This window comes from Sesamum indicum, linkage group LG3, assembly GCF_026168435.1.
Source record: "Sesamum indicum cultivar Baizhima isolate 11 linkage group LG3, ASM2616843v1, whole genome shotgun sequence".
Taxonomy (NCBI): domain Eukaryota; kingdom Viridiplantae; phylum Streptophyta; class Magnoliopsida; order Lamiales; family Pedaliaceae; genus Sesamum; species Sesamum indicum.
Window position 1 is genome coordinate 25977617 of NC_142659.1, and position 8571 is coordinate 25986187.

Below are 8571 nucleotides of genomic sequence, written 5' to 3' on the forward strand. Positions count from 1 at the left end.
GGTTTGGCAAATTGCATCTAACACCTCTAAAATTTATTTCCGTCTAACAAATAAGTCCTCCTGTTAATTAAAACTCACTGAATTTACTGGTATTAACAAAAAAATTAAATAAAAATTGATATTTACTTTCCATTGACCTATTACTGACTTTTTACAAGTCAAATTTAATGAATTTTGACAAATGAATGAACTTATTTGTTATATGAAAACAAACTTTAGTGGTGTTAGATGTAATTTTTCAAATTATAAAAAATCTACGTGTAATTGCATTAAATTTCAGGAGAGATAAGTATAATTATCCCTAAAAAATAACAGATGCTATGCATGTGATCACTTTTTGATGAAATTATTTTTATCGAAATATAAACTGAGATACTGAGATGCAAAAATTATATAATTGGTGTAAAAAATTGCAACGAAAGAAATTATAGTTTCAAGGACAAAAAAAATTGTTACCCAAATAGTAAAATACAAAGTCGAATAAAGCTTTCATTTTTAGAAAAAAAGGAAAAAGAAAAAAGAAAAAGAGAGTATTTATTTGGGAGGGAATAGGATGGAGTGTTTATCTTTCATCATCAATAATCATGATGATGCCACAAGAAAAGAGAGAAATATCAAAACAAAAGAGCTAAAAGGTGAGCAGGAGGAAGAGAAAAGCCAATAAAGTTGCAAGCTTTTGTGACCAAGAACCCGATTCCAACTTCAACAACACACACACGCACATGGGTAGAAAGTTGTAGAGAGGCCCAATTCTGAGACAGAGAGAGAGAGAGAAGGTGAGGAAGATGGTAGTATGAAGGAAGAGGTATATGATGGTAGACTAGGAAGGAGGTTGGGTAGTGGGCTAGAGAGAGAGATTTGTACGGGTACTTAGATGTGTGTGTATGCCTAGAGAGAGAGAGAGATAAAGAGAGGTGTTGTGGGAGTTTTTTCAGTTGGGTGCAGCTTTCTTGAGGGCTTCAGAAGGTTGGAGAAATAGTTGAGGTAATAAGAATCTTTTTTAAGTGAATTTTAGTTGCATGTAATGATAGATATACATGATCTCTTGGGATTAGCTCAGTTTTTGCCTGCAAGTGATGGGAAAGTATAATTTTTTACCTCTTTTCATGGCAAGAAATTTTAGTTTATTTTTTGCTTTGTGACGTTTTGTTCTCTGGGTTTCCTTAATTATCTTTAGTTCTGTCTTGAATTGAGGTGTTTTGGGTTTCTTTTTCCCCCTCACAGATCAGTGAATAGACGCTTCTGCTAAATTTTTCTGAATCTACTTATCCACTTCAAGTATTTCCATAATCTCTCTCTCTCTCTCTCTCTCTCTCTCTCTCTCTCTCTCTGTGTGTGTGTGTGTGTATGTTTTTGAGGGTGCTAACTTTTGGTCATATCTCTCCTTTTGTTGTTTAACCCCAATTTGATTTGGGCAATTATCCATTGTTGAATTCTTGAAATTTGATGATGCTGGGACATGGAGAACCATCAATCTTCTCCCCCCTTTATTCTGTTTCAACATGTCCTTCTAAACACAACCAAAAGATCAACTTTTAGCGTATACTCTCCATTTGCAAGCAACTGCCTTAGCAAAATTTGCTTGACATGTTCGGTTAATAAACGTGATTTTGGCACGAAATATGATCTCTACATCACACTGCTGTTTCCTTTTTCATGATTCTGCTTGGAATTGGACCTTAGAATTTGAGTTCGTGAACAATTCGTTCAGGATGTATGTGGAAATTCCTACTTTGAAGCTTTGGTTCATGTACGTCTTGTTGCTTGTTCATGTTTTGTGGATAATAATGAAAATCAGGTCAAAGTTGTGATTTCTTATGCGAGAAAATGGCATATACTATGTGGTCATGATATATGTGCTTGACTTGTTTAACGCTATTGACAAGTTGTGCTTCATTTTGAAATCCTTTGACAGCTTTTGGTTTGTAAGGACTAAACTGTGAACTATCTTGCTTGTTATGTAGGGAGGCACAGTAATGCTGAGAATATGGGGAAGAAGGGAAGCTGGTTTTCAGCAATCAAAAGGGTTTTTACACACAGTTCCAAGGAGAAGCCGACCGATGTGAGTAACTATTACGACATTGATGAGTTTCAGAACTAACAACGAAATCATCATACAGAGTGCTGATAACTTTTTAGTGATGAATGCTTGATTTCTGAATATCCTTTGTTAATTTGATTTAAGGGTAAAAATGGAGTATGATTTTCCAAATTTTCCCGCTAAATCTTTCTGATTTTGTTGACAAATCTTGTCAATTTATTGCTAACAGTCGTAACAAATTTAGAAAGCACAAAATTTCATATGAATCAGCTGAAGTAATTCTTACCGACTGAAATAGAAATGAAATGCACTGTAAGCCGACACAGCAGCAGACAAAGAATCAAATTGTATGTTGCATTCTATTCGTCCGCAATTTGCTAATGTTCCATGGAACATCACCGGAGCTCAAATTTCAGTTAATATTAACATTTTTATGAGTAATTGTATTGAAGCAAATTATCTCAGTCATATCGTGAAAATTCGAGTCAAGACTTTTCTATCTGGTGAATCTGCGTCACCTAACTAGCATATGTTGTCTCAGGGATCAGATAAGAAAAGCAGCAAGGAAAAGAAGAAGGGTAAAGGTATTTTAAGGCATGGAGAAACCAAATCATTCATTCCCCTGTTCAAAGAGCCAAGTAGCATCGAGAAAATATTAGGTGAAGCTGATCAACTGCTTATTAGGCCTCCTCTGGCTTTAGACGAGCCAAGAAATCCACCTGCTTTACTTGGAAGGCCTACCTCACCTAAAGTTGCTTCACCAAAGGCTGCTGCTCATAGAGCTTCTTCCCCTAAGGCAGCATCCCCAAGAGCTTCTTCGCCAAGGGTTGCTTCTCCGAAAGCTCCTTCTCCAAGGGCCATTTCTCCAAGAGCTGTTTCTCCCAGGGTTTCTTCTCCTGAGGCTCGTCCGAAGGCTTTTACTGCTGGCGCTGCTTCTTCAAAGGCTACTATTCCTAAGGCAGCACAAAGAAGAAAGGAAGTTAGCTATGTGCAGAAGCCAGAACCGACTTTAAGAAACCAGCAGCTTTCGGCCACTAAGATCCAGGCAGCATATAGAGGCTACATGGTAATATTGAACTCAGTCTACGAGGTTTTTATAGAAATATTCAACTTGTATCTTGTTTAAATTGTGGTTAATTACTCCTCTTCATTGCACATACCTCATTATCTTTTTGTTAGTGTACTAAGAGTTAATTATTCTAGCTTATAAAAGTCGCAAAACTCATTTGACGTGGAGAAATTCAATTGATTACATGATTATGTTTGCACTTCTTGTAATTCAGTCCAAATTTGCTACCGTGGCATAGTTTTTGCCTTCGAAGTAAGCTGAAAGCTTTAACACGTAATAGAGACAAACAGTAAGGAATTGCCTCTTTGTTTCCGAATTGCCTTCTGTTTAAAAAGCTCAACATGGCACAGGTTGCGTTTTTGTAACTTGGGTTAATCTATTTATGAATGTGTTTCTTCACAAGTATTGTACTCTAACTGGTTCTAAATAAACCAATTCGTGGTCCTTCCCTTATGAAAAATGTTTTGGAAATATAGTGATGTTTGTTTGGATACTACAATAGAAACTCATTTTATGTTTTAATATCACAGGCAAGACGGAGTTTCAGAGCTTTGAGGGGTTTAGTGAGGCTTCAAGGAGTGGTGCGAGGCCAGAACGTAAAACGACAAACGGTGAATGCCATGAAACAAATGCAGCTTCTGGTGAGGGTTCAAACACAAATTCAGTCTCGGAGGATCCAAATGTTGGAAAACCAGGCACTCCAACAGCAAGCTTATAAGAATGATAGGGAAGCGGAAAGCACCCTGAGCAAATGGACCTTGAATCAACTGGTGATGGCTTCTTAATCATACCTTTGCTTATTCAAGTGGAAAGTCCATCTCGAATTTCATCTGTTTGAGATAAATATGCATGAGTTTGGATGGGGGGAAAAAAACATAATTTGACCTGTCATCTTCCGGATGTCTTAATGCTTTTGGTTAGCTGATATGTTAAATCAACATAATCAGTTACAGGAATAAGTAGTTAACCCAATTAAACCTATCTTGAGCCTGACCTGCTGCTTTGAATTGTGCGATAAGAGGGCTCACCCCAAGAATGACCAATTATGTATAACGGGAGTCATATGCCTGAGTCATATGACTGAGTCATACAAACACACACACACACACACATATATATATATATATATATATATTTGTGTTTATGTATATTTAGCTTTGAAGTTCTATTAGATACTACAAGCATTGTCATGTCCTTTCCCTTTAAATCATGATACAAATTTTATCATGCAGAATTTCTTTTCCCCAGTTCATAGTTTTGTCATGTATGATACATGTATGGGGCAAAATGCTTTTTTAGTCCCATAAAATAAGAACAGATTTGTTTTGGTACCACAACTATGGCAAGTGTCGTTTTTAGTCCCATGAACCTTATAATCACGCATTTTTAGTCTCAAAAAGTCATGTGTGTTATCATTTTGAGACTAAAAAGGCGTTTATTGGGACTAAAAAGGAGTTGTGATTTTGGGACTAAAAAGACGTTATTTTGTGTTTTATGGGACTAAAATCATCACCTGTCATAGTTGTGGTACCAAAATAAATGCTACCCTTATTTTATGGGACTAAAAATATTTTGCCCTATCTGCATGCCTCCTGGAATTGGTTGTTCTTTCTGAAGTAGAATTTGTTCTCACTTTATCTGTTGTTCTTGTAGTCTGAGGCCGGTCAAAATGAACATTGGGATGATAGCGTGCTAACGAAAGAGGAAGTAGAAGAAAGGCTACGGAAAAAAGTTGAGGCAGTCATAAAAAGAGAGAGAGCCATGGCCTATGCATATTCTCACCAGGTGCACTGCAACTTCCTTTTTCTTTCTTATATCTGCATTTACAAATGACTCTCCCCAACTAAAGGTTACATAAAGCAAATGTATTTCTAGATTTTAGGTTTTCTAGACTGCACTTCATCACATCATCTAAGCTTAAAACGTAAACGTATATTCTAAGAGTCTGCTGCCAAAGTTCATCATGATGTTGATGTCGTTTGGCTTTGCTGAAAGTAAATTTTATTGTGATTTGCTTAGAACGAAAAACAATAGCTCATCTGTCCTCTTGCTACATGTGTATTATGTTAAAAAAGTTCTAGTTTCTTGAAATCCGGAAACGGCATCAATTCTGTCAATGTGTATGGTCGCTAGGAAGATCAAAATCAGTTCCCATGTATGTTATATCATCAATTTTCTCCATCTTCATCAAACTCAAAATAGTAGCAATTGTGAGCCCTCCATGTTACAGATTCGGAATGTAAATAACCTTTAAACATTTTCCAATGTTTGACTCTATTTTCCATCCATTGCTAATCCGTGACTCCAGCTATGGAAAGCTAATCCCAAATCAGCTCAAAGCCAGTTGGACATGCGATCAAACGGGTTCCCCTGGTGGTGGAACTGGTTGGAGCGCCAGCTGCCTCCAGCAAGTACCTCTCAGAGCCAAGCTGCTCCCAGAAGCATCACTTTAACTCCTCCACGTGCCATTTCAGAATATAGGCCGAGCCCTCGACTCCATGCAAGCAACCATAAGCATGACAATCATGAGTCTCTCACGCCCCGATCATCCAGGTCAGCAATCCCACTTCGAGCCAGACAATTTCAGACCCCAAACAGGACTCCTCCAGCAAACAGCCCAAGTGGTTTCAAGTACTCAAAACCAAGAGCAAGTGCAGCTAGTTCAGCTTATGACGTCCCTCTGAAAGACGACGATAGCCTGACGAGCTGCCCCCCTTTTTCTGTTCCGAATTACATGACACCGACTGCCTCGGCCAAAGCCAAAGCGAGAGCAAATAGCAACCCAAGGGAGAGGTTTCCAGGGACTCCAGGCAACGATTCAAGGAGGAGGTTTTCATTCCCATTGACTCCAAATGCCGGTTCTTTCAAGTGGAACAAAGGGTCTAACAAGGATTCTGCTTCTCAAATGGATAAACACGAGTCTCCGCGTTCAAGAGACTTCAGCGTGGATTCCGCTGTTTCTATGCCGGCTTTAGTTGGTAGAAAGCCCTTTAACAGATTTGTGTGATTTCTGATTGTGTGCATGTCTGATGTTTCCTTAACCTTTGTACTAGGTGCCTTGAGGTTGTTTCAAATTCTATACTATTTGAATGGTTGGATGATTGATACCTTCATTACAGCTTACTGATGTAAAAATAATGAAAGATACAGTAGGAATGGTTGGCTTGATTAATCTAGTGTATTCATATCTTTTAACTTCTGAATGATTTGTGGTCACTGCAGGTTTTCCGTACAACTGCTAGCTTGTAATTTTATATTTTTCATGTGATTGGTATACAGTTCAAAAAAATAGTTAATCATATGATGAGTCTTGGATAAATTTTAAATATTCTGAAAATTAAATGAAACGAGTCTCGGATAAAAAAAAAAAAGTTCACTAAAACCCGATCCATTATCATTCATACACATGATTATTTCGTAATAATTTGTAGAGAATGATTCATAGGTATGGTTAAAGTGTTGTCGGGTGTTTGTGTGGATAGGTGTGTTGGGTTTAGGCAGGAAGCATGTTTGGCAGGGATGTGCCACTTGCAACAAATAGGACACTAATCTATGGAGGGGGTTTAGGGATTTGAATATATGGAGCAGAATAATTGAGATATTTGGACATCACAACATAAAGAAATCAACATATTTAATTCATATTAATACCATTTTACGACCCAACAGTAAATGAGCACAAAAAACCTCCCTATAGGAAACAGCAACCCGCCGCCCCTTATCTTTTAAATAAAAAATTCACTCTCTCTCTCTCTCAGTTGTTTTTAGCCTAATAATATTTTTTAAGGATAAATTATAACAATTTTTTTTAAGTTTGGCATTATTACAAATATTTCATCATTATTTAAAAAATTATAAATATGTCTCCTGATATTTGATAAAATTATTGTAATTTTTGGATGGAGATATGAAATTATCAATTTTGTCTTTATTGTATTTTTTTATATTTAAAAAAAATTAAAAATTTATAAAAAAAAATAGGACGGAGTGGATGAAAAAATTAAAAAATTTAAAAAACTACCCATTTAGTCTATAAATATATCAAAAAAAAATAAAATAAAACTATAATTCTTAGTCCACAAGGGCATTTTGGTCAATTTGCCACAAAAAATGAATGAAAACTTAATGGAGACTAACAGGTTGGGCTAATTATTAAACGGTTGTTAAAATCAAAAGGTATTGCTATTTTTCAAACAATGAGTTAGTATTCCTAATTATGACAAATATCAGGAAAAATCGTTGTAATTTATATTTTTTATATGAAAAAATATTCTTATATATATATATATATATATATATGAAACTCGACTGTTTGACCACAAATAAAAAGGTAATTTAGCATTTATTAGTAAATGGGAGCAAAACAGACACTACTTAGACTCAAAATCAACTATCAATTGTGTTCAGTGCGAGTGAGGTGTTCAAGGGGTAATTACACTCTCATCTCCTGAGATTTGAACGTAAATTTTATGTGATTTGAAAATTTGCATATGATACCTTTCTGAGGTTTGCTTTTGTCTAACAAATATGTCTCTTTGTTAGTCCAAATTCACTGAATTTGTTCATATTAACAAAAAAATAAAGATATTTATCATCAATTGACTAATTACTGACTTATTATAGACCATACAAATTCTTTATCACTAAACTACTCTTATAACGATGAAAACATATCTCCCTCATATGCAGTAACATGTGAAAATATATAAAAATATTTTGATCATAAAATAATTTATTTGACCGTAATTTTTTAAATCATAAAAAATTTATATATAATTATACGGAACCTAGGAAATGTGAGTGAAATTATCCCTTTTATTTAAGGGGACATTAAAATATTGAGAGGAAAGGGGTTGCACTTAGATCTACTTAGTTCTAACAAACTTGTACTAGTATATTTGATGGCTACCAATTATTAAGTATTGTTAGATTAGATGATAATTGATGATGTAGCCATGTGGGAAATCAATTGCAATTAATAGAAAATGGAAGAAGAAAAATCGCTGCACTTATTCTATTAGATTTATTTCATTAATTTTTTGACAAAAGATATGTGCATTACATTTAAGGGTAAGTTATATTTTGTCATTCAAATTATATCCGTTTTTATATTTTATTGTATAAACTTTTTTTTATCAACTTATTATTTTAACTTTTTTAAAAATTGCAATGTTAATATATGTCCGTTGTTTGGTCGTTTTTTTGCTAGAAAAAGCATTATATACATTGCATATGTGATATTTTATCTATGTATTGTCCTTAAATATCACATGTAGTGCATGTGATGTTTTTTCGGTAGAAAAATTGCTCGAAAAATGATTATGACAAAGTGCAAATTTCGCAAAGATGAAGGTAAGTTGACAAAAAAAAAATAAAAAAAAAGAGAGAGAGAAATGGATATAGTTCAGATGACAAAATATAACTTATCCTACTTTTAATATTAATCGATTATTCGAGTTAG

General features: G+C 35.0%; 1 protein-coding gene across 1 annotated transcript; it reads left to right on the plus strand.

Annotated features, from left to right (window-relative positions):
- The first annotated feature begins 571 nt into the window (after positions 1-571).
- On the plus strand, positions 572-6313 carry LOC105158799 (protein IQ-DOMAIN 13). Its single transcript, XM_011075671.3, has 6 exons — positions 572-984; positions 1965-2062; positions 2583-3107; positions 3641-3880; positions 4764-4895; positions 5419-6313. Exons 2-6 carry the CDS (start codon positions 1988-1990, stop codon positions 6115-6117), a joined length of 1671 nt encoding a protein of 556 aa, XP_011073973.1. The 5' UTR covers positions 572-984; positions 1965-1987; the 3' UTR covers positions 6118-6313.
- The last annotated feature ends 2258 nt before the right edge of the window (positions 6314-8571 follow it).

Bases quoted from the DNA above. Each gene is read 5' to 3' on its own strand.
- LOC105158799 (XM_011075671.3), top strand. From the start codon at position 1,988: ATGGGGAAGAAGGGAAGCTGGTTTTCAGCAATCAAAAGGGTTTTTACA. The intron at 2,063-2,582 runs GTGAGTAACTAT...ATGTTGTCTCAG, and splicing joins CCAAGGAGAAGCCGACCGAT to GGATCAGATAAGAAAAGCAG. The intron at 3,881-4,763 runs GTGATGGCTTCT...TTGTTCTTGTAG, and splicing joins AATGGACCTTGAATCAACTG to TCTGAGGCCGGTCAAAATGA.